This window comes from Prunus mume, linkage group LG1 (assembly GCF_029339155.1).
Source record: "Prunus mume cultivar Tortuosa linkage group LG1, ASM2933915v1, whole genome shotgun sequence".
In the NCBI taxonomy this organism is placed as follows: domain Eukaryota; kingdom Viridiplantae; phylum Streptophyta; class Magnoliopsida; order Rosales; family Rosaceae; genus Prunus; species Prunus mume.
This window is the reverse complement of record NC_142698.1, coordinates 14,854,324-14,876,777: the sequence shown is the minus strand read 5'-3', so window position 1 is coordinate 14,876,777 and position 22,454 is coordinate 14,854,324. Positions and strand designations below refer to the sequence as shown.

The window sequence follows — 22,454 nt, the reverse complement described above, 5'->3', positions numbered from 1 at the left end:
TACTAAAGAGAGGTTTCATTACCATCTAACGGGTATATAAAAATAACCCATTAAAAATAAAAAATTTACCAAATCCTTAGTGGCAATTAGGCAGTATTAAACAATCAGAAAACTTTTGGGGAAAAAGTATAATAAACAAAAACTTTGGGAGTAAATTTTAGCCGGATTAAAAGCTATGGGGTCATATCATATGACCCTTTTCAGGTTGGGCTTTGTTTGGGCCATAGGTTATTGGCCAATCACAACAATCCACAATCTGATTGGGGCCCACGGACCGCATTTTTGAGGCAGATACCAAAATTTAAACCACACGATTCACGAGGCAGGCCCACCCCATGCAGGACCCTTTTAAATTCGCCGACCAACAACAGCCGTCCGATGATGAGTAGATCATCTCGAGAAATCCAACAGCCCACGTTTAAATCTGGGCATCTTTTGAACGCCAAAGTTTGAATTAATTCCTCAGCGTTTCGAGCCGACGAGTGACGAGTCAAACGCTCCAGGCTTACAGCATGTGCCAAGACGAATGGGAATGTTTCTCGCTTTAAATATCGTTCGTAAAATGGGTCTGTTTTAGCACTTAATCACGAGATTGCCCCTCTTGTTTTCGTCATCAACTTCAAATCAAATTAATCTCTGAATAATTTTGGAAGCTTCCTGTTCTTATACTTCTTCCGAGCTACTTCATGGGAAATGGCGTGTGTATTTTAAGAATTGAAAATGCCATCTATAAGATTTCTGCCTTTGCAAGTAATATGTATTTTATGCAAGTTTCCAATCTTTTTATTGGTTTTGGATGATGTATGATTAACGCAAATATAGGGAGAAGCTTGAATTAATGCTTGTTCATCATCAATATTCAAAAGGGTATCAATCATTAGATAATCTAAAACATAGATATGGTTGTTGAAGTTGTAGTTGAAATGTTGACATGAAACAATTGCAAATGAGAGTAATATTATTATATTAGATAATCTAACATATTACACTGTAGATGGTCGATCAATTTCTTCAACTAACACGAGAATTTTATAAAAAAAAGTCTAAGATTTCAATAACCTAAACATAATTTCTTTTCCAAGTATCGTACTTCCCATGAAACTTGACATGTCACATGCATCGTGAATTCGTGTAATACAGCTTTATCTTCACATGTCTACAGTTTATGAGGACGACTAAAATGAAATCCCAAAAAATGATTAGGAGAAAGCCACGTCTCGCGCAAAATCAGAAGCAATGGCACTCTCGTGGTTATCTCCACATCTCAGCCCATCCACACCATCTTCATAAATATTCCATTAAAATATTAATTTCCTGATGCTTTGTTTTTGTTTCAAAAATCTCAATGCTTCCAAAGCAGGGAAGGCGACTCACTGGCTATGTCATTCTTGTCAAGGCAATCACAAAATAATACAAAAACCACCACCTGAACTTCAGCTAAAAAGAACTCACCTTGCCTCTCCCAAGCTCCTCAATTCCTCTCTTCTTCTTCTACTCTCTCTCTCCTTCAATCTTTGTGTTACTGAGCTACAGAGACGACCATGGAAGTGAGCGTGGAGTCGAGGGCACGAGAACGAAGCTTCGGGAAGGTGGTGAATGTGAATGACAGAGATGAAGAGCTCGCTTTGTTTCTCGAGATGCGAAGGCGCGAGAAGGACAAGGAAAAAAATACCAACTTTCTCCGCCTTCCTAACAAGAACGCTGATGAGCTCGATGCTATTGCTGCGCCTCTTGGTACGTCGTCGTTTGGGCTCTTATTGGTAGTTTCAAAAGTTTCGGTATTTGTTACTTTTTTCCTTGTTTGGGCTGATATTGATGATGGGTTGTGCTTACTTTGTGCAGATTTTGATAACCGTGGAGGTTCAGAGGTTTCTAGGATTGTTGGACCTGTGGCGCCGCAGAGAAAGAGCCGAGTGGATGAGTTTTTGAATTCGGAGAATGAGAAATCTGATTACGATTGGTGAGTATTAGTAAGTTCATGTCAAAGCTTAAATAATTGATGATATGTTTGTTTATAACTGATTGACTAATATGGCCGTCTGATTAGGATGAACCATCTAATAACTTGTAGAATTGTTGAAGAAACTTGTTTGTGACAGATGGGTTGCTAAATCAGGGGGTGTTCTGTTTCTAAGGACTGTTTTTAAGAAAAGTTGATTAAGCCTGAATAGAGCAGGATTTCTTGTTCATTTTGTAGACTTTTATTTCTCACTCTAATCTCTATGCTTTGGTCTGGATTCTGGAATAATGATAATGTCATCTCACTTGTGGTATCGTAATGGGTAATCTCTTCTAATATCCAGGCTTCTTACTCCCCCTGCTACCCCACTTTTTCCATCCTTGGATTCGGAAGCACTGAAAACTGCGATCAATCATACTGAGGTTCCTAATGACCATGTATCCGCTCCGAAATCTAGGGTAAGAACTCTAGACTCTGGTCAACCTGAGTTCTTAATATTTATAGGCCTGGTTTAATTTTGTGATATGTATGTGCAGCATTCCTACATTTGACTCATTCATCTTAAAATGATGATCTTGTATTCATAAGATCATAAGATTTCAATGATCTTGTATTCCTAGCTTTTATGTCTGCCTAGTTAGAACTGCAGGTGTTCTATTAATTGTTTTGGGATTTTTGGTTTTACTTATCAAGTCATGAGTTGTAAATTTATGTTGTCATGTTGTCAATAACTTGGGCTGCAGCTAGCAAACATCAAACCAGAACCTACTTCAAGGGGCAATGTAGCATCTAAGCATCCAACATTGACATCTGGTCTGAATTCTTCCAGTATTGGTAACAGGAGGCCCTCATCATCTGGAGGGCCAGCAGCTGCTCCTCGTAGATCTGCAACACCAACTGGACGGTCCTCATTACCTTCATCAACCAAGCCCTCAAGATCCTCTACCCCAAATTCACGAGCCACCTTATCATCCGTTAAGCCCATGGCTCCTACAGTGAGGTCTTCAACTCCTTCTAGGTCCATTGCTCGTTCTTCTACACCAACTGCCAGACCTTCTGTACCAGCTTCCAAGTCAACATCAAGATCAGCAACACCAACCCATCGACCAAGTTCATCAATTGCACCTACCCTATCTGCTCCTTCTGGTCGATCTTCTTCAGCAACAAAGCCACGTCCCACAAGTTCAAAAAATCCCGTGCCATCACGTGGAAGTTCCCCAACAGTAAAACCTAGGCCTGTGAAATCATCTGAGATGCCTGGTTTCTCACTTGATGCTCCACTAAATTTAAGAACATCACTGCCACAAAGGCCGGCTTCAGCCTCTAGGGATCGGCCTGGAGCACCAAGTTTTAGGTCATCGTCTGTTATAGCTGGTAATTCTAATGGAAAACCAAGACAACCATCACCTTCTAGTGGACGGGCTTCATATGGTAGTGCCACTGCTAATGGGAACTCTCATCGAGTCATAAGCAGACCATCTTCCAATGACAGTGATGATGTGAACCCTGTACTTATTGGAACACAAATGGTTGAGAGAGTAGTAAACTCGAGGAAACTGGCACCACCTAAGCAATATGACCACCACACTACTCAGAACAATTCTGCTGGGAAGTCTCTGTCCTCTGAAAGCTCTGGCTTTGGAAGAAACCTTTCAAAGAAGTCCTTTGATATGGCTATGAGGCACATGGTATGCATCACTTTCCTTCTTCAAGTGCACATTGTTCACTTAATGCATAGCTAAGACCTTGTTTCAGTGACCATAATGATATATGGGATAACATGCATAATGTTTGGCGTTCAAATCTTGCAATCCATTCAGTATTATCCAGCCTATGCTTGGTGTGATATACAATATACCCATGCCTTAACCAAAGAACTTTGTTTTTCCGAAGCAAGTTTTAATTTAATTATGAAATTTGCTTATGTAGGATATAAGGCGAAGCGTGACAGGTAATCTACGACCAGTTTTGACGAATGTTCCGGCTTCCTCTGTGTACAGCGTCAGAACGAGACCAGCAAAAAGCAAAACTGCTAGTGCTACGGACTCTCCTCTTGCTACATGCAGCAATGCCAGCTCCGAACCAAGTGTCAACAATATTCCTGTTAGTTTAGAGGGGTGTGAAATTGAAGATGTTGATCTTGGAAGTGAGGGAGGAAACTCCTCCCCCGCAAGCCACCAAGGTAGGTGACCACTCATAGGACCGTCGACCCCGGATTATTGGTTTCGCATCCATCCTTGTCATTCTCCCATCATTATTATTTTACGTGGGGGCCTTCCTAGCACTATATTTAAGCTACAACTCATCCCCGAAAGGAGCTGATGGTAGAAGGCACACTATAATACTGTAAATGTTAGAGAAAGTTTGTGAGTGCGTGTTTATTCTGAACATCCTTGCTATGCTAGTCGAACAAAATATCAGGCGCCTTTGATGAACCACATTCTGTGTCATCAGTTGGGTTACTCATTAGCAATGATTTTGTACTGGATTTTTCATGAATGAAAGTTGAAGACCTCCTTCAGCATTTACAATTTGCTGCTCGTACTATGGAATTCAGTCTGATAGCATCTCTAGATAGTCTTTGGGTAAATGAAACTTCAAAATATCAAAGATTACCCAACTGAGGGTTTCATTCTTCGTATTTTTATCATATTGCACAGGACGTGCTATGTGGAGTTGCTTATGCATCTCAACAATAGATAACAAATTAAAAGAACAAGGTGTTTAAAATGAAGATAATATTATTTGAGGTTCAGCAATTGAATGCTAGACATAGCAAATCAATTTGGATTCTGGAGATACAGACAAAAGTACAAACCTTTGACAATCTAATTCTAAACAGGTGTTTACTATGTTCCACACAAATGGATGTCCCTGTCAAATGTCGACATATTTTTCCTGTTCTTCACCTACTGGTAAACGGTCACTGTTCTCTCTCATGTTCTAGTACTTCTTCCTCTTTGGACCGACTTTCTAATAAAGTAAAGAATCGGAAAAGTACGATGAAGAAAACAATTTCGAAGTAAGAGAACGATTTGCCTTCAAATCTAGTAGCCATTTTCCTGGCTTCAAAATTCAAACTTCCAACTCTCTCTTTTTGCTGCAGAGTCTAGAGACCACTGGTCCTAGAAAGAATGACATTGTTACATCTCTCTTTGAAATCTATGAATAAATAATATCACTTTGATGCTTTTGAGAATTTGCTCACACTTGCGGACGGCTGTCAATCATTATGTATATAAAACTCTTAAATGGAATTAATAACTTAATCTCCATTTTAAGATGTGGAGATTAATTCATTTTCCAACAAGCAATGATTAGGTAATTAATCTTTTTTATTTATGTGGAGTGGGGAGTTGGGTGCAGAGAAAGTGAGGAGCAAATCCGCTTTAATTAACTTGGCTAAGTTCACGTCGTCGGTCATTAGATAAGTCCATGTCTGCCATTAGATATTTAATCTTTAAAATAAAAATAGATGGGTCGTGTGTTACTATTATATAATATTCATAGCCCAGCAAAGAAAAATATAAATATAAGAATTACTTTTCTTTTATGAAAGTCTTGGTTTCGGTAAGTTCGAAACCTCGGCTGGGTCTGTGACTCCTTACCTACCAGAGCAGAAAGACATAAAGAATGGAGGAGAAATGAGCAGATGAATCAACTTTGACTTTTACAAATGCGAGCACTCGCATTAGTCTTTCCCGAAGACATCTAAGCAGAGCCACAAACCCACTTGATTTTTACTCTTCTAAGCTATAAAATATTTCGTTTTCTTGTATATTGGGTAAGAAAATAATGGAAAGAAAAGAGGAAAACCAAAGTCAGCATAAAAAACCGTCCTTGCCTTTCCACTTACTTCTGCTAATAGCACACTTTTGACCTCTTCCAATTAACATATTATCACAAAAATTCACTAACCCAATTCTTATTTCTTACACATTTGTTCATACGTAACATGGATTTTAAGCTTAACCAATTAATTTTCCACCTTCCATGCTTGTTCTCTGTGTCTAAGATATTTGGGTTTAGGTTTTTGTTTACAACCCAACAGGCCCAGAAAAGCATACAAGACTGTTCTGGCATTTTCTCTGTTGAAGAAACAATCCAATTTCAGGTCAGGGTTCCAGCCTGTAGTCTCACTTTTTTATGTGAATTTGTTCCTGGCTTTTAAAAATTTTGTTTTATAGATCTGAATATTCTTGACTTTTATGTTTTTGCTACTTTCTGTTTAGTGGATTACTGGGTTTTGAGCTTGCTTTTGGTGCCTGTGAGTACGGTTTAAGGTTTAAGAAGACATGGTGATAGGGGTTTAGGAAAGCTGAATTGTGAGTTGCAATGGTTTGTGGTTGCTTCGGCGGTGTGTTCAATAGGAGTAAAGAAGGGAATCCTTCCGGGTCTTCCGTCCAGGCACAAGGTAAGCAAATCACTATGACTTGGTTTTCTTAATAATTAATTACTAGCTGAACTCTTACATTGTAAAATAGTAAAGCGTAAAACGTACAATTTTTTGTCTTCCCTTTGTAGCATGGATTATCATTTGTAGTGTTCTGGTTCTTTATTAAATTTCAATATCAAATTCAGTTTTTTGTAAGTGGATGCAAATGGGTCATCTTAAGTCTCTAGTTTGCACCTTTATACCTTTTCAGTAGATAAGATAAACCGTTAAAATTCTGTGGGCAATGGGCGCAATGCTGCCAAAGTTCTGAGCTTGAAACATCTTTTTTTGTTGCATGTGAGAAGTGAGAATTCTCTCATCTAGCAGCAACACAAGCTTCTGTGGATGCAACATTCCTATCGCTCTTGTGTAACTTTTTGTGTTGTTTACCAGATGGTTCTGTCCAAGTTCATTTTTCTTTCCTTGTGAAAGTCAGTAGGGAATTGGCAAGCTTACAATGGAAAAGTTATCTTAGATTCGTATATCTTTGCGTTTAATTTTCTGCAAGACCCCTTTTTATGTTTTTGCCTCCACCTCTTTGACCATTTATTCGAGTAATGATTTTAGAAATAATATGAACCTTATATGAAAGAACAAAAATTTCTTTCTGGATTATTGTGTTAGGCTAGGTTATGTTGTCCGATACATGCATGCCATTAGATATTTTCTTATGGTCATTAATGTTTCTGAACTGGATAAATTGATCTCACGAGGGTTTTTATGTCTGTATGGTAATTAGGGATTGCCACCAGCAATGTAAGGCTCTTTTCTTATAATTCATTGAGATCAGCTACTAGGAATTTTCATCCATCAAGCAGGATAGGAGGAGGAGGTTACGGAGTTGTCTATAGGGTGAGATCAATGAAGCTTTTTATTTGTGTAGTAGGCTAATATGGAGCTAAAATAAGTAGCAAATCTTGGACCGTTAAGTCTCTTTGTAAGGCCAGCATTAAAAGACTCCAAGTGAAAGCTTTCCAACCCTAGATCTAAAGGTCCAAGATTGACTACTATACAAGCACCGCTTTCCTGTTTCTTTCTTACACTGTTATATCATTTGTGATTGCAGGGAGTTCTAAGAGACGGTACCCAAGTTGCGATCAAGTGTCTTTCTGCAGAATCTAAACAAGGAGCAAATGAATTTTTGACAGAGATTAACGTGATATCAAGTATGCGACATCCAAACCTTGTTGAGCTCATTGGTTGCTGTGTGGAGGACAATCATCGAATATTGGTATATGAATATCTGGAGAACAACAGTCTTGCAAGTTCTTTGCTTGGTAATTATTACAATATTGAAGTTTTTTGTTGTCTCAGATTTCATTATCCAAATTTTTTGATTGAAATGACATATGACCCTGCTTTTCTTCCCTTTTATCTTATCCTCTTGGAAGTTTTGATCTCTTTTAAATGTCTGATTAAGTTTTTGGATTTGTTCAAAGATGTAATGTTTCTCTTAAGGTAATGTTGCACCTTCTAATCTGTCAAATTTTCAGTGTATGCTAATATGCAACAACTATTTTGACAGGTTCAAGAAGTAACTATGTTTTTCTAGATTGGCCAAAGAGAGCTGCGATTTGCCTTGGTACAGCTACTGGTCTTGCATTTCTTCATGAGGAAGCTGAGCAACATATTGTTCATAGAGATATCAAGGCTAGCAATATACTTCTTGATGCAAATTTCCATCCCAAAATTGGAGATTTTGGGCTGGCAAAACTTTTTCCAGATAACATCACTCATCTTAGTACTAGAGTGGCGGGAACAGAGTAAGCTTGGATTCTCTTAAACACTTCATTAAAATACAGCCTAGGCTATGTAGTTGTTCAGAAGTTTGTTTCTAAATGTGGTGTCTTGGGGGGTTATCTCAATAAATCAAATCATCAAATATTAAGTAATAACTTCACCTTCAATTTGGTATCGAGGTTTATGAAGTAGTTGCTCTTAAGCTGCCTGAAATTCAGTCAATAATCTTGTGGTGTAGAGGAGAGGATATTCCAATGGCCATTAGCAACTGATATATTATGGATGTTCTTTCTTCCATTTTCTCTATCTATTTGCCCCTCTATGCACTAACAATAATGTTCTGTGTCTGCAGGGGATATCTGGCCCCAGAATATGCACTTTTGGGACAGCTTACGAAGAAAGCAGATGTGTACAGTTTCGGGGTGGTCTTGCTTGAGATAATCAGTGGCAGAAGTAGTAGCAAGGCAGCCTTTGGGGAGCAACTGCTGGTTCTGGTTGAATGGGTATGATTTTCTAGTAAATTACATTGTGGTCAGCCAAAAAAATAAAGGTTCTTGGGTGATGAGGGGTCTTTTCAAGATTGACAAAATATGTTTGGTTCAGTTTTCTTACTAGAACCACATAATTGTTGATGTAAGTTTTTACAAGTGTTATATTTTGAGTCTCACAATTATCTATATGCTTCTGCAGACATGGAATCTAAGAGAAGAAGAAAGGCTGCTGGAAATTGTTGATCCAGAATTGACTGCATATCCAGAGGCTGAGGTCATGCGGTTCATTAAGGTTGCCCTGTTCTGTACTCAAGGAGCCGCGCAACAAAGACCAACAATGAAGCAAGTGGTGGAAATGCTTTCCAAAGAGGTCCACCTAAATGAGAATGCCCTACTAGAGCCCCCAAAGTCAAGGGAGTGGGCATCCCGGAAGTTCGGCGGTCCCAGTTCGTCGGGAACATCATCGTCTCATTCGGGGAAACGCAAGCAATCATCGGCGAATCCTGACATAACTTCCACCCACTCACTGATCTACGATGACACCGAAACACAAATGCTTCCCAGATGATCAGTTCCAGGGTTTCATAGTTATTTGCTCGAAGCTTGCAAAATTTGCAGCTTCTTGCATCAAACAAAGGTTGTAGCATGCAAAGTGGTTGTTGATTTATTAAGTGTAAATAAAATGCATACTAGTTTGAAAGAAATGATCATACCATACATTTCATTAAAACAAAAATTACTATTGAAGTTCTAAATTATGATTAACTCCAGGATCATCATACAAAATCAACAATCTCTAATCACAATTAAATCTTTCTAAGCAGCAGCTACAGCAGCTTCATTAATCACAATTGCTTTAGCATCTTGTTTGGGTTGAGCTGTTGGCTCTGGTTTGGGCTTCATATGCTGAGGAGGATTGTAATTAAGCTTCACAAGAATCTGACGCATTCTCGAGAGGTCGGTTGGCTTCCCAGGCTTTGACCCTTGAACCACAACCACGGAAGCCTTCTTCTCTGTGTCTTTGTCTCTCTTCTTCCCCCTCTTCTCTATCGCTGCCACCTCGCGGGCTATAAGCTCTGCGATTGCTTTCCAGTAATTTTTCTCAGCTTCTGCTTGAAATTTCTCTTGATTTTCCACAAACACCTTCTCGCTTTCTCTGTTCGACGCTTTCTTCTTCTCAACGCTGAGCTGACGCTTCCTGTAGAACTCCACCTTGTAAGCCTCTGCTTCTTCGATTATCCTCTGCAACTTCTCTTTCTCCTTCTTCTCCTTCTCCTCCAACTCAAGTACGTTTCGTCTGCGCATTCAGAAACACCTTTGATCAGTTTCAGCTCTTACATCACTATATCAATCAAAATTCAATAGAAACTGAGTCTACTCGCTCACCTCCGCCACTCTTTCAGTAGGAAGCCCTCGTCTGGCTCCATCTCAGACGGAGACGGCAACGACGGTCCTCCTTTGGAGTACATCGACGGCAGCGATTGAGTTCGCGGCACCGGATGAGAGCTGAACGCGTCGTCTCCGGCAAGGTATGGCTGGTTGGAGAAGATCGGCGACGAGTCGTTGACGGAGTCGGCGTCGAAGTTCGAGAACGAGTCGAATCGCTTGGACTCGAGCCGAGGATCGTAGCCCGTGAACCCGTCGTCGTCGAACGGGCGGGTCGACCGGGATCCGAACGATGACATGTTTTCTCTCTCTCTCTCTCTCTGTTCCTCCGACCCTGGTCCTCCGCGCACCACGTCCCAGTGAATCTCTCCAGGTCCTCGTTTCGTATCTTTAAAAGCGCGGGGAATAGCGTTACGCTGCTGCCAGGCGCAGTAGATGCGGGCACGTGCTGAGTTTCCATTGGTTCACATAGGATACGATGCTCTGAAGTGCCATAGAAGAGTGACACGTGTGCTGGATTTGTTGCGTCTGAGCTCTGCTGATCTGAGCTTGGCGCCACATTTTGCTTACCAGTGGACCAATCACCTAGAATGTTCATCAAATGCGTGACTGTTTGTTTTTACGCAAGTAATGTTCCGGTGAGATCGGTCGCATTGGAGATCTATTCGTAATCACGCTGATTTTGATTGACAACGGTGCGCCGGATCTAAATAATGGAATTTTCACGTGGGATGTTATTGGGTCTAGTAAGGCCCAATTTAGTCCAGGGGGCCCATTTGACGACCCACTTATTTTTTTATTATATATTTTTTATAGGACTACCCAATGAATTTTTATATCTGATAGTCCAAATTATTAAGGATTATTTTTGTTGACCAAAACATAATATTTTCCAGCCAATTATTGACCGAAACATTTAAACTAATATATTTATCTGTTTGAGGTCCATTAATTGGTTGGACTCTTTGTTGATTTCTTTGTGTTTGAAATATAAATTATATTTCCGTTAATTCGTTGCTTGATTCGTGATAAAATTTAATTAAAATTTGTGCGTCTTGAGCTGAAAGATTCACACAATTTCAATATCCTACCCATGATCCAACGGTCAATAGGCCGAACCAGAATCAAAGCCTTCCTCATATGACACGAGTACAAATTGTTTTAGCTTCTACCCGCCAAGGGCAAGACACGCAATCGCTGAGCAACGGCAATAGGTTCCGTGCCAAATGGATATTTTGGTAATTTCGGACAAATAACTGACCTCTTGCGCATATAAATACATGTGGAGTCTCATTGTTTGAAACCGTAGGCAGAGAGAGGGAGTGGAGAGAGAGGGAGAGGAGAGAGAGAGCGAAGGGGTCTGAGAGTGAGAAGAGGAGGAGCAGAAAATAGAGAGCAAAACTGGAGAAATACTCCACAATTTTTCACAAAAAACCACCTGATTTCGTCAACATTTACGAATTGGCCCCAAACTTTTCCCGCTTTCGCTCTCAAATTGATCTAAATGAGCCGTTTAGGGTTTAAGTCCGTGGTCTTCCACGGCGACCTGTGTTTGGGAGAACTGGATGCTATTCCGGTGAAGGACCAGAAGTTCCAGTTCCCGAACAATGAGATTCGAATCAACCACATATCGCAACAAAGTGAACGATGCCCTCCTCTCTCAATTCTCCAAACGATTTCGTCATTTTCGGTTCGATGCAAGCTCGAATCGACCTCCCCTGTTGAACAGAACCATTTGATCAATCTTCACGCCTGCTGCTTCTACGAGTTCAAGGTCCCACTCAATTGCTCCGCTTTCCCATTTTTCGCCTTTTGTTGATTTAAATTTTTATAGATTGAGTTTTCCGTTTGGTTCCCGAGAAAATGTACCGCCAGCATAGAAAAACAATCCGAAGTTTCGTGATATTCATTGATTTTCTAAACGCTTAGTTAACTGGTATAGTGAAGCTAGCTCAGTTAATATCTTAATTGAGGAAGAATATGATCTAGGTTTTCTTTTTTATTTTCTCGCTAATCAAGAGGAGTGTAATAATGCGGTGATTTGATTTTTTTATGCAGACTGCGGTTGTAGTGGTTGGTGGTGAAGAGATTCACTTGGTGGCAATGCCGAGTAAGCAGAAGAAGTTTCCATGCTTTTGGTGCTATGCGGTTCCTGTAGGTCTGTACAGTGCTTCACTACGAATGCTGAATCTAAGGTGTCTCTCAATTGTGTTTGATCTCGACGAGACGCTGATTGTTGCCAACACCATGAAGTCTTTTGATGATAGAATTGAGGCTTTACGAAGCTGGATTGCACGCGAGAGTGACATGGTGAGAATAGCTGGAATGTCTGCTGAAATGAAGCGGTACATGGACGATCGGTGGCTGTTGAAGCAGTACATAGATAATGATTGTGTGGTGGATAATGGAAAGGTGTACAAGGTTCAACAGGAGGATGTTCCTCTGCTGTCTGATAACCACGAGAAAATTGTTCGGCCTATCATTAGATTGCCAGAGAAGAACATTGTGCTCACTCGCATCAATCCCGAGGTTTGGAAAATCTTCTATTCATGTTTGTTAGTTTATTTATGTTTCGTTTGGTTTCCTTTGTGGATTTCGTAAGTGGAGAAGTTTAGAATGACGGAAAGCAATTCATTATACAAAGTGCTCACTACTGAAGACAAAAATGTTGCAATGGGGTTGAGATGGATTCAATAGTTTGATTACATTTTCTGTAACAATTCGTCCATTAGCTTTCATAACAAGTACTTGTGAAGACCAACCCAATCAAAAAGATATGAAAAGAACGTAGTTTGTCCTTAAGCAGAGACAGTTCGGGTGCATGTTGCTGTTGCATAATGTTGTTTGCTCAACTAAGTATTACGGTTTTGCATTTGGGTGGGCTGCTTAGGTTTTCTGAACATCTGCAGTGTATTTAACAACATTTGTTTGGCCAATTGTCGATCATTTGAGGCATGCATTAATTTTTACTGAGTGTTCTTTATTCTGCCTTCTTTGCAAAATTCATTGTCGTTTGGATTAGTCAGGAACTTGTACAGTATTGGACTAATTATCTTCTTACAACAATATAGAATGATGGATAAGTAGCTGCATTTTATGAGATATATTTGATTCCATTGATTCCAGTGTGCAGAAGGGTACGATATAATATCACTTTTTAATGCAGATTCGTGATACCAGTGTGCTTGTGAGGTTACGGCCTGCGTGGGAAGATTTGAGAAGTTATTTAACTGCAAAAGGACGCAAGCGGTTTGAAGTTTATGTCTGTACCATGGCTGAAAGGGATTATGCCTTAGAAATGTGGAGGCTTCTTGATCCAGAGTCACACCTAATAGGTTCAAAGCAACTTCTGGACCGTGTTGTCTGTGTCAAAACAGGTAAGCATCCAAACATGATGGTAACTAACGGTAAGAAATTGAAGTTTCCAGTGATGGTATAACCAGTAGAAGCTGTTGCTTAAATAGTTGCTTTAGCACATTGGTTCTAACCCTCATGGTTCTGGACTTATCAGGCTCCAGGAAATCATTACTCAATGTCTTTCAACATGGAGTGTGCCATCCAAAGATGGCAATGGTAATTGATGACCGTTCAAAGGTTTGGGAAGATAAGGATCAACCTCGAGTTCATGTAGTTCCAGCATTCACTCCTTATTATGCTCCTCAAGCAGAGGTACTAAATCTGTCTTCCTAAGATTTGTCTTAATGAAAGCTTGTTTTTGTTTTCATAAGATTCTTAGTTTGACAAGTTCCTTTTCTTTTCCTTACCTTTTATTTTACAGACAGCAAGTCCCGTTCCCGTCCTCTGTGTTGCAAGAAATGTTGCATGCAATGTCAGAGGTTGTTTTTTCAAGTAAGATAGGTTAATGCTATGTGGTTAATTTAATAATAAGTTCTGTGGGAATTGTCTTTGTAATTGATTTTCTCCTTTGCAATGCCATTGTTTCCAGAGAGTTTGATGAGATTTTACTGCGAAGAATTTCTGAAGTTTTTTATGAAGATGAGGTGGTAAATTTACCTCCTGCTCCTGATGTGAGCAATTACTTGATGTCTGAGGTATGTGAATTAAAAATGTTCGATTTTTATATCGATTGAATGAAACTTTGTTTGCATGTCTATTCTTTTATGGTATCGTCCCGATGTTTTGAATTACAGGATGCTGGTTTGGCAACCAATGGAAATGTTAATGCTCCTGTTAGTGAAGGAATGAATGGCGGTGAAGTTGCAAGGAGAATAAACCAATCTGTAAGCTTTTCCTCTGTATGGCTTCTGTTATCTTTCATCTGATGTCAGAAAATGAGCGCAGGGGAAACATTTTGTGTCTTTAAATTAGAGAATTGGCATGTTGTGTGCATGTGTCATGATGATGATTTATCGTTCACATTTTGAACAATTATATTTTTCAGGATGACAAGTTTGGTACAGACGTAGTGGCTCATTCTCTGAAAAATCATGCTGAGGCAAGATCTGACAACTCTCAGGCACCTGTTGCAATTCTTCCCAATGTTGTTGGTGCAGCATCTTCGAGGCCGGTCATGCCTTCTCAGAGTATGAGCTTCATCTCATGATATTGGTTTTGAAAGTATTTCGTGGTGTTATATTGCCTAGCTTTTATACTAAGTTATCTCCAATTATGCCTCAGAACCTGGTTTGCTTGGACCTCCTGTTAGACGAGACAGCTTTTCTGATCGTGACTATGAAATGAAGAGAGGACTCCTTGGTACAAATCCTGGTCTAGATATGAGAAATCAAACCTCTGCTGAACTCCCGCATCTCTCTAGGGTACCTGCACAAATGCCAGCATCCTCAATACATACACAAGGGGGATGGTTGGTGGATGACGACAACAATAGAGGACCTCTGAGTAATCGACCTTCTGGGTTTGTTCAACCGCCTGACATCATAAAATCTGAAAAGCTAGTTCACCAGAATCCTTTTAGTCCTGCTACACCAAGTTCTACTCCCAGTGGTTTGCTCTCACACAAATCTGATGTGAAAAGGGAAGAGGTATGTTCAGAATCCTTTGAAATTCATTTTGGAATCACTCGCTGGTTTTGACAATCTTAATTAAGGTGTTAATAAGCACTCTGAAAATGTCTCGGTGGTCAAAATCTCTCTATTTGCAGGTATGCTCTGGACAAGATTTACAAAAACAAAATCTTCCTCCTCCAAGTCAGCTATCAGGTAAGTTAATTTATCACATGGTAGAAGAGCTTGTACGCACAAGAATTGGGCATCTTCTTTTGATGACTCTACCGTTGGTATTTTTGTGCAGAGGCTGGTGCATCCCAGAATCAGGCATCTTCTTTTAATAGAGAATCTCAATTAGAAACTGCAAAAGTGAACCTCCTGCCGTCCCCTTTATCTATTGGAGTGCTGCAGGAAATTGGGCGAAGATGCAGCTCAAAGGTAGAATTAGCTTGAGTTTTATTAACCCCCCCCCTTCTCTCTCTCTCTAATTTTTCCTAATGGGGTTTATGATGTTGTGGCCTGTTGCCCAGGTTGAGTTCAGGTCTGTTGTAAGCACCAGTAATGATTTGCAGTTCTCTGTTGAGGTCAGTGAACTTCCCTTCTATATGCCATGTATATTCATTTGTATTTTGGCAATTTTTTCTACTTGTTAACTTCACAGCTGTTGTACTGTCTTTTAAAGGATGTATGATCAGCTTTTACGAAGATTTTGGTAAAATGATTAAATTATCACCAACAGATGCTTTGAACTTAAAATTGTCTTAATGGGTGGTGCGTCTGAATATAAGCTGACCCTAATTTTCAATTATCTCTTTCTTTAGCAGAACAAATCAATAATAGGCTGGCAACAAAAAAAAAAAGTTCTTTTTTTGGTTTGGTGGAATGAATAGAGCAAACATGGAAATGATTTGAAACTCCATATCTTAATTTTTTTGTTTATACATTTTGCATTTGTCTTCTCTATTTCGAGGAACTATCTTGTATCAATACTAGACTCTAACATGCTCATTGTTAACCTTTGTTTCTAAAGGTTCTCTTCACTGGAGAGAAGATTGGTTTTGGAATGGGTAGGACGAGGAAGGACGCTCAACAACAGGCTGCTGAGAATGCTCTTCACAGCTTGGCTGGTAACATTATTCTTTGACCAAAATTATATTTTTCCCTGCAATTTTCTGAGATGCTTTTGTTTGTATTTGTTAGTGGTTTGAAATATGATAGCCAAACATATATAAAGAAAAATGATGTGCTGAGCGGAATTGCAGATAAATATGTAGCGTATCTCGCACCTCGTTCTGGAGCTGTGGACAGAGATATTGATAAAGTCTCGGTCGGGAATGAAAATGGATTTGTATTGGACATCGTCGGTCCTGAATTGACTGAGCTGCTAAGGGAAGATGGAATGCGTAAAGAAAGCACTTCTGAGGTGGGGATTATTGATCATGCTTTCAGTAGTTGATTTGATTTTCTATGTTCAAAAACATAGGTGATGCTTGGATAAAGGGTATGTGGGCAAGACATTTCCAGATGAGGGGCAGTGGTTTTTTACAAGGAAAACCACTCCTATTTTTGAATTTTGCATCTCACGAAGATGTGATGGCTAAAACACTGAAAGCGGAGTGAGCTGGCTTCATGTGTGCTACTGCTGCCTTAGAGGCTCCATTAATTCCTGTTTTAAAAGGTACGGGCTTGGTTGTCAGTCCCTCATTTCTACCCATTATCCAAGTATTCCTATGTACTTGATTTAGCTATGTTCTTTTCTTAACCTGTAAGAATAATAATTATTCAGTACCTTCCAATTGGATAAGCATGCTAATTAGGGTTTATCTTTTCCTTCCTACCTTTTTTTTTCCCACTGTATTGCTTCTAGTTGACTTTTAAACTTCTCACAGATTCCCTTTTCTTCCCAATATATATTCTGGATCTAACTTGGGCAATGCGGTGAAACTTTCTCTTTTTTCTTCCTGTGAGAGTGAAGCTTCTGAACCATGAATCGCTCCTTTCTTTTTCTGGAATAGTATAGCTCCATCTAGCACGTGAACATAATAACCTTTGTGTTGAATATCCTGATTAAAACCCATGTGTTCAATACCAAATATACAGGCTGCTGAAGTTGAACCTGGAAGTACTTATATTACGGTGAGTCAGCAAGTTCAAAAGCGTGCAGGTTCTCCAAGGTAACATGGTACTTTCTTTTTACCCTTTTTGAATCGAGCCTTATCCAAAAAACCATGTGGAATTTTGAAGGGTTCTTGGTTGGATAGAAAAAATCTGGCCAAGTCATGTTTTATGTTAAACTTCGGCTCCTTTCTTCTTTTTTGTTTGTTTTTAGATGTCTTCTTATGTATCTGTGTGATTGGTGAATAGTACAAAATCATGATTTTAATTCTCATGGCACCTATCTTGAATAATAAAGGCTTTATGAGTTCAATGTTTCTAAATCGTGAATATGTCAGTTTTCCACGTTCTTATTTTAGTTACCATCTATCTGCAGATTGCTACAGTCTTTTCCAAATAAACGATTAAAGGAAGAAATATTGCATGGGTCACAAAGTTTATCATCTTCACGGCCGCAGAAGAATGCACCTTCAGACAAACCTTGACACTAAAGTTGTATTAATCAAGGCTTCCACTAGTGCATTCTTCCCCTTCCATTGAGAAATGAAACGATGGTCTCGGCGAGGTCCATTGGCCCCATCTCTCCCCAGCATCCAGATTTTGTAACTAGTCAGTAGTTTTGGGAAACCAAGGAACGAAAAAGGAAAAGGAGATGGGTCGGCATTTACGGCAATGGATATTACCAAGGTGAATATGTGTAATTTTGTTGGTGGAAAGGTGGGCTATGTTTTTTTGTCATCTTGCCCCATCCTTTCTCGCTTACATAGTGGAAAACTGTGGTTGGAGATGTTTATGTCTCTGATTCATCAGGTCATCTTGGCTTTCACATGAATATAGTTATATGCTTTTTAACCCTTTGAAACTTCAGCGTAAACTAGAATGAATACAAGGGTTTCTGCATGGGAAGTGAAATTTGAGACCGTCTTGTTCCGGAAACAAAGTTAGTTCAGATTCAGATATCATAATCTGTCCATCCTTGCTTCAAATAACACACCCAGGATATTGTGAAGTTGAAAACACAAAGAGGATTTACGGGTTTGGTCAGAAAGCCTGATGTAATATTGGAGGAAGTTGCTTAATTTATTTCCATCACGCAATTATTTGATTGTAAATCTGGTCCAATAACAAAATTGGTGACAAAGATAAAGAATTAATATGATACGTTAACGAACAAAGACAAAGGAAAATAGTTACTTTTTCTCATTTCTTCATATGGTATCAGATACAGGTAGACTGGAATGCAAGAAAATAAAATAGGGAGTAGGAAAGTAGTGAAATTTGCTTCATTCGACCCAAAAGATAAACTATAAAGATCTGGCTTCAGAATCTCAGATTAAAAAAAAGGGCATTTACAGATCTAGCTGTAATGGTTGAAATTATAAATCTCAACAGTCGAGTGCTTATATTTTTGACAAGATACCGACCTCGAAACGAGGCAAAAAAAGCACCCAAATGCCGTACGTTGTGGGCAATGTTTGATAATGAACACCAATCTCTCGGTCCTTGGCTTGGAATTTGGAATTGAGCATTTTCATTCTTCCCAGTGGTTCGTTCTGCAACTCCCACCTTATAGTTATGTCTTACCCTAATTTCCTGACAACGTTAGAAAGAAGCAATCAAATCCTTATTCAATTAGCATCATGAAGAAACTTTACAAAACTTTGTTGTATCTGGTACAAATTCTCCTCCCACATATCATGACAGAATTGATATGTCCTGGTATGCATATGACAGACCCAAAAAATACAAAACCTGAGAGCACTCTTACATCCTAAGAAAGCAGCAATACTACTAGTTTGAAAACAACCAAGTTCATATGTACTGCATATACAATAATTGCTACCCTCTCCCCTGTCCTCTTTGTGGGCCACCAGAAAACTTCAGCAACAAAGCAGGAGAGTCACAGCCTTAAATGGATTCAAGAAATTCCTTCCCAGGTTTTCTACAAGGTCGATAGTACTAAAGCAATCGGAAATTATTCAGAAATTTCTGCAGCATTTTACGACCCCATTGCACGTCATTGTCCAAGACATTATCGTTGATTGGCTCCGAGTCAGACTGGTCTGCCCATTTAGCAGGGTGATGCATTTGGTTGAGTTGATCGTCATCAGACTTCTCTTCGTTATCGTTGATCATGGCATTTGTTTCTTCTTGAGGTGGGTCATTGTGCAAGACACTACCATTGGCTGACTCTGAGTTGGAATGTTCTGCATTTTTAGCAGGGCTTTGCTCAAGTTCATCATCGAAACTCTGTACATTATCCTTGATGATAGCAGTTGTTTCTGCTTGAGGGGGGTCACTGTATGGCTCTTGCTTCAAGTCTAGCTGAATCTATTGGTTTGAGTACATGAAAAGTAACAGAAAAGAGGACATCAACAATAGCATTAACAAGAAGGATGAACAGCTATATCAAAATCTGCTGTTGAGAACAATACATAACCTTAGGCATAACACTAATCACAAACGATATGCAATAGTATTGGTGAATGATTATACGTACGACAACATCCGCATGACTTTAGCAATAGGGTTCCTGTATATTGAATATTTGACTATGGAAATGCTCAAGGATTACCAGCAGAAAACAAATAAATGAAATGCTTGATAGAGCAATCAGTGTCAGCGGATAGTTCAGTTTTAATCACACAACACAAATTTGATTTGCACTAGGAGAAAACTTGCTCGTGGTTTCTATTGCTTAAACTGCTGTAGCATACAAATTTTATTACAACAATATAGTGTGAAGATGTTCAACTTGTTCACAGCTGATTGTAAGGAACAAAACGTTTCTAATCTTTTAGTTCGATTGATGAAATCAAATAGATACCTTGCCATACATCATCTTCTTGAACTTTTCTCCATACAAACATAGATTCCAAAAACATACAAGATGGAACCGAAAACTATTTGAAAGTAAAGAATCTCCTATAGTCCTGGACAACTCGAGGTTTACGGAAATGGAATGGAGTGTTATTTCAGGCTGAGGTAAAAGTAGTAGAAGACAAAGAGAAAGAAAAAGAACTTCACTCTCATCAAGCAGTTACCTCTGGCATCTTAAGATCCTTAGCTTCGAAGACTCCAACTGAGCCATCATCAAAAGACATCTGTTTCTCAACTTTCTCTTTCTTTGCTTCTTCAGTTGGAATAGCTGGTGAAGGAGTCAAGCCAGGTACCAGAACATGACCTTCTTCATAGTTGATTAGGCTTCCCTCAATGTGAGTGCTTGAAAGGTTCCTTACTGTTGCAGCTCTGCCATTATTGCCAAAAATGTTGTCTGCCACCAACAACTCCTTATTGGAGATGGCTGCATAGTCCTCACTTGGAAAAATAACTCTCTCTTCGTCAACCACTTTAGTTCTTGCAGCAATTTGTTCCTTGCATGGTTCCATATATGACTTTGGCCATTTTGGGGTTACATTCTCTGCAACAGTTTTGGGTTCCTCTTGTGAAGGGGAAACTTTATCAGCAACAATTTGTTCCTTCCATGGTTTCTCTGCTGGATCAGTGCTACTATCAGCAATGGTTGGTTCCTTGGTGATATTCAAAGCCAGTTCTTCTGGAAGAGTCAGGTTCTCAGCTACAATCGACATATCTGAGTTAACATTAGAACCAACACTTTGATTAGCTTGATTTTCCTCTATTATTTTCTGAAGTTCAGCATCTGTCCAATCTTCACAAACAGTGATTGTGTTCTTCGTTTCCCAGGTCTGGAAAATTCGATCTGGGCCAGGCTGCCACAAGATATTCCCTGTGATTTCTTTCAGTATGAACTTGAACTGGACCGATTTCCCAACTGGTATATCCTGATCAAACACAAACATATCAAAATCCAAACCCGGTCTTCACTGAACAAAAAAAAATTCACTTCTTGGTAGATTTTTACTCACCAGCTCAACAGTCCACACATTCCCATCTGACCAGTTCATCGGTATTGCGCTTGAAGGGTCCCACAAACCGAACATAGGATCATCCCCTACTATGAGGAACTGCTGCCCAAACGAGCACTCTTTCTGCAACTGGAATTTGACATGAATAGTTTTTGTATGATCTGCACAACATGGAATACGTTCAGTGAGACTAAAATGCAGATTTTTTTAATTAAGAAAAGAAAAAAGAAAAAAAGACAAAGGACTTACGTGTTTCTTGGATTTGATCATCTGTCACCTCCAATTCAGTCTGCACAGAGAATGCTAAAAATCAGATTGACTATTTCAGTACAAGTAGTACTCAGATTAATACCTTGTCTTCTTGTATGGATAATGATTAAAATCCGAATGAAAGCAAAAAAGCAAATTTTGTAAATCATCTTTTTCCTGTATCTTCCCATTACATTGCATGATTCTATCTCTATGAAACTATGCTTCCAGAACAAGATGAACACGCGTGTAAAGGTTCTCTGATACGTTTCTTGATCTTGAAAACATGCATAAATAAACGAAAAGAAGAAACAAACAAAAACTAGTGGTGAAAAGTTCAAACTCAGTGTAGTGCAAAAGTAACAAGATTAACATCTCATATGATTGCCTAAGCTTCAATCCTTCACAAAAGCGCCCATTAAAAATATATTCAAGAATCAAACAGAACAAAAAGAAGAAGAAAAGTTGAGAATCTTGCAGCACCCTCTTCAGCCCCAACCCAAAGCAAGATTCCAAAACTTTATCGGCAACAGAAAAAGAAAAGAGTGATCACAAAAGCAGAGAAAAAATATACCATATTCTAGAAGCAGAAAAAGAGAAAACAAAAGGCAAAACTTTTTCAAAAATCAAGAAATGAAATCATCAAGGTGCAGACAGATGAAGAAGGAGACCTGGGTTTTTGATGAGAGACAAATGACTGGCTTGACAGGCTTGCTCTGTTGCAGAAAACACATCAAATTCAAGAACCGAAAATCCACACTTCTCTTAGGCCTAAGAAAACAAGCTTCAAGCCTGTGAACAAAGGCATTCTTCTCTCTGTCCCAGTGCTTGTCCACGACCACCCTCGAACTCGGGCTCACCAGGGTCTTCATAACTCGGTCACTGAAACAACTCGAATTGTAATCAAAGTTGGTTGCTTTCGATTTCCACAGAGAGAGAGAGAGAGAGAGGAGGTAAAGAGAGATTTTTTTGTTTGCTTGTATGGGTCTCTATCACTTTTTCTCTTCGATGGTTTCGTTGAGTGAAGGGTCGACGTTTAGTGTTGTTATATATATAGTGGTGGGGCCCTTTATGGGGATAAAGTTTCGGATCCTATTCCACGTGGCTTTGGGACACGTCATCACTATTTCGGGTTGAGTTGAATCTGACTTTTACCCCGACGTGAGAATCTCAACCAACCACTTTTCAGGTGTTACAGTTCATCATGGGGACATGATTCAAAGC

The 22,454-nt window shown here is 39.4% G+C and overlaps 5 protein-coding genes across 9 annotated transcripts; 3 read left to right on the top strand and 2 right to left on the bottom strand.

Moving 5' to 3' along the window:
- The first annotated feature begins 1,316 nt into the window (after positions 1-1,316).
- On the top strand, positions 1,317-4,491 carry LOC103342085 (uncharacterized). The gene is made up of 5 exons (XM_008245654.3): positions 1,317-1,734; positions 1,843-1,960; positions 2,304-2,418; positions 2,704-3,648; positions 3,890-4,491. The coding sequence occupies exons 1-5, from the start codon at positions 1,542-1,544 to the stop codon at positions 4,148-4,150; spliced, it is 1,632 nt and encodes a 543-aa protein (XP_008243876.2). The 5' UTR covers positions 1,317-1,541; the 3' UTR covers positions 4,151-4,491.
- Positions 4,492-5,740: 1,249 nt separating this feature from the next.
- Positions 5,741-9,330, top strand: LOC103342105 (Protein kinase superfamily protein). The gene is made up of 7 exons (XM_008245674.3): positions 5,741-6,074; positions 6,193-6,374; positions 7,135-7,247; positions 7,462-7,672; positions 7,921-8,158; positions 8,488-8,638; positions 8,826-9,330. The coding sequence occupies exons 2-7, from the start codon at positions 6,296-6,298 to the stop codon at positions 9,192-9,194; spliced, it is 1,161 nt and encodes a 386-aa protein (XP_008243896.2). The 5' UTR covers positions 5,741-6,074; positions 6,193-6,295; the 3' UTR covers positions 9,195-9,330.
- LOC103342094 (clathrin light chain 3-like) lies at positions 9,320-10,382 on the bottom strand. Its single transcript, XM_089044755.1, has 2 exons — positions 10,013-10,382; positions 9,320-9,923 (listed from the first exon to the last, which is right to left on the bottom strand). The coding sequence occupies exons 1-2, from the start codon at positions 10,309-10,311 to the stop codon at positions 9,443-9,445; spliced, it is 780 nt and encodes a 259-aa protein (XP_088900881.1). The 5' UTR covers positions 10,312-10,382; the 3' UTR covers positions 9,320-9,442.
- Positions 10,383-11,313: 931 nt separating this feature from the next.
- CPL2 (carboxyl-terminal domain (ctd) phosphatase-like 2) lies at positions 11,314-17,956 on the top strand. Of its 5 annotated transcripts, none has more exons than XR_001678478.2 (16): positions 11,314-11,786; positions 12,071-12,541; positions 13,179-13,389; positions 13,524-13,681; positions 13,791-13,861; positions 13,959-14,064; positions 14,164-14,253; positions 14,415-14,556; positions 14,651-15,015; positions 15,135-15,192; positions 15,284-15,417; positions 15,510-15,563; positions 16,010-16,106; positions 16,242-16,657; positions 17,080-17,153; positions 17,471-17,956. XR_001678478.2 is itself a non-coding variant. In XM_008245690.2 (16 exons), exons 1-16 carry the CDS (start codon positions 11,517-11,519, stop codon positions 17,577-17,579), a joined length of 2,571 nt encoding a protein of 856 aa, XP_008243912.2. In that variant the 5' UTR covers positions 11,320-11,516; the 3' UTR covers positions 17,580-17,956. The 5 variants fall into 5 exon arrangements, 3 of the variants coding, with proteins under 3 accessions (XP_008243912.2, XP_008243921.2, XP_088900869.1); XR_016123663.1 differs by having other exon boundaries at positions 11,320-11,786; positions 17,080-17,161; XM_008245690.2 differs by having other exon boundaries at positions 11,320-11,786; positions 16,242-16,402.
- A 740-nt stretch (positions 17,957-18,696) lies between these two features.
- LOC103342132 (uncharacterized) lies at positions 18,697-22,253 on the bottom strand. The gene is made up of 5 exons (XM_008245718.3): positions 21,902-22,253; positions 21,231-21,270; positions 20,982-21,142; positions 20,139-20,897; positions 18,697-19,425 (listed from the first exon to the last, which is right to left on the bottom strand). The coding sequence occupies exons 1-5, from the start codon at positions 22,100-22,102 to the stop codon at positions 19,054-19,056; spliced, it is 1,533 nt and encodes a 510-aa protein (XP_008243940.2). The 5' UTR covers positions 22,103-22,253; the 3' UTR covers positions 18,697-19,053.
- Between the last annotated feature and the right edge of the window lie 201 nt (positions 22,254-22,454).

Coding starts and splice junctions, on each gene's coding strand:
- LOC103342085 (XM_008245654.3), top strand. CDS start 1,542: ATGGAAGTGAGCGTGGAGTCGAGGGCACGAGAACGAAGCTTCGGGAAG. Junction 1,961..2,303: donor GAGAAATCTGATTACGATTG/GTGAGTATTAGT, acceptor TCTAATATCCAG/GCTTCTTACTCCCCCTGCTA. Junction 3,649..3,889: donor ATATGGCTATGAGGCACATG/GTATGCATCACT, acceptor TTGCTTATGTAG/GATATAAGGCGAAGCGTGAC.
- LOC103342105 (XM_008245674.3), top strand. CDS start 6,296: ATGGTTTGTGGTTGCTTCGGCGGTGTGTTCAATAGGAGTAAAGAAGGG. Junction 8,159..8,487: donor ACTAGAGTGGCGGGAACAGA/GTAAGCTTGGAT, acceptor CTGTGTCTGCAG/GGGATATCTGGCCCCAGAAT. Junction 8,639..8,825: donor TGCTGGTTCTGGTTGAATGG/GTATGATTTTCT, acceptor ATGCTTCTGCAG/ACATGGAATCTAAGAGAAGA.
- LOC103342094 (XM_089044755.1), bottom strand. CDS start 10,311: ATGTCATCGTTCGGATCCCGGTCGACCCGCCCGTTCGACGACGACGGG. Junction 9,924..10,012: donor CTACTGAAAGAGTGGCGGAG/GTGAGCGAGTAG, acceptor CTGAATGCGCAG/ACGAAACGTACTTGAGTTGG.
- CPL2 (XM_008245690.2), top strand. CDS start 11,517: ATGAGCCGTTTAGGGTTTAAGTCCGTGGTCTTCCACGGCGACCTGTGT. Junction 14,065..14,163: donor GCAATTACTTGATGTCTGAG/GTATGTGAATTA, acceptor TTTGAATTACAG/GATGCTGGTTTGGCAACCAA. Junction 15,564..16,009: donor ATTTGCAGTTCTCTGTTGAG/GTCAGTGAACTT, acceptor TTGTTTCTAAAG/GTTCTCTTCACTGGAGAGAA.
- LOC103342132 (XM_008245718.3), bottom strand. CDS start 22,102: ATGAAGACCCTGGTGAGCCCGAGTTCGAGGGTGGTCGTGGACAAGCAC. Junction 21,143..21,230: donor TGATCAAATCCAAGAAACAC/GTAAGTCCTTTG, acceptor CATGTTGTGCAG/ATCATACAAAAACTATTCAT. Junction 20,898..20,981: donor ATGTGTGGACTGTTGAGCTG/GTGAGTAAAAAT, acceptor GTGTTTGATCAG/GATATACCAGTTGGGAAATC.